This window comes from Fusarium odoratissimum (assembly GCF_000260195.1).
Source record: "Fusarium odoratissimum NRRL 54006 unplaced genomic scaffold supercont1.319, whole genome shotgun sequence".
NCBI classification, from domain to species: domain Eukaryota; kingdom Fungi; phylum Ascomycota; class Sordariomycetes; order Hypocreales; family Nectriaceae; genus Fusarium; species Fusarium odoratissimum.
In genome coordinates, this window is record NW_022159005.1 from 577 (window position 1) to 1,397 (window position 821).

Sequence of the window (821 nt, forward strand, 5' to 3'; positions counted from 1 at the left end):
TGTTTGGTTTTATCGTGCACGTTGCAGTCTATATATGCGACTATGGATGCCGGTTTGCCCTAGCTATACGCCGACGAACAGTTACATATTTAGGTACTGAAAGAAATAGGAATATACGGAGTACAGCCAATATATTAGCCAGTACTGCCAGAATTCCTAGTAACTAACAGTATGTATCAGCTCATCTGTAAGTCAATGATATAACATGGTGAGTCTTAGGATGAATCAAGATTAGGCTAGCTCTATGTAACGTCCTCCAAGCTAAAGTAGGGATGGCCTGTAGAGAACTTGGGGTCAGTATATTGTCCCTCTGCAATCAAGTGAAACGCAGATGTCAGACATATCTACGCCACGGCCCACAAGGCCACGTCACGTACACCATAAATCTTTGATTAAGTCGTTACCAACAGTGGTAGACCTGACCTCAAATGATTCTATACTGCGCTTTCCCATCATCTTGATCTACAGGGTTCCATCTCAACGGACCCAGTCTAAACTGGCGTCAAAGCATCGCCTACATGGTGATTGCCCCACGAAGCTGGGATCAGATTAGGTCTTGCTGGAATCGAAGCTTCGGAAGGAACCAAGTCCCATTCCAATATCACATCAAGCGAAAGTGAGCCAATCAGAGGAGACAGAAAGCATATTCTGAACAAGTATCAAACCCTTTGATGAGCAGAGAGCCATTACTTCATGAACACGACCTGGCTCGAAGGCGCCGCTGCAAAGTCCACAGAAAGTGTGTGCTGCTGTTATGCAAGCTATTGCCGATTCATCTAGGACTTTATCTAGCTGCTGCTGGTTTGTGGTTAGTTAAAGCT

At 44.9% G+C, this 821-nt stretch overlaps 1 protein-coding gene across 1 annotated transcript; it reads right to left on the reverse strand.

The window, feature by feature from the left end:
• Window positions 1-242: 242 nt before the first annotated feature.
• Window positions 243-456, reverse strand: FOIG_16916 (uncharacterized protein; the record flags this gene model as incomplete). Its single annotated transcript, XM_031218396.1, has 2 exons — window positions 243-277; window positions 378-456. The coding sequence occupies 2 exons, from the start codon at window positions 454-456 to the stop codon at window positions 243-245; spliced, it is 114 nt and encodes a 37-aa protein (XP_031051890.1).
• Window positions 457-821: the final 365 nt, after the last annotated feature.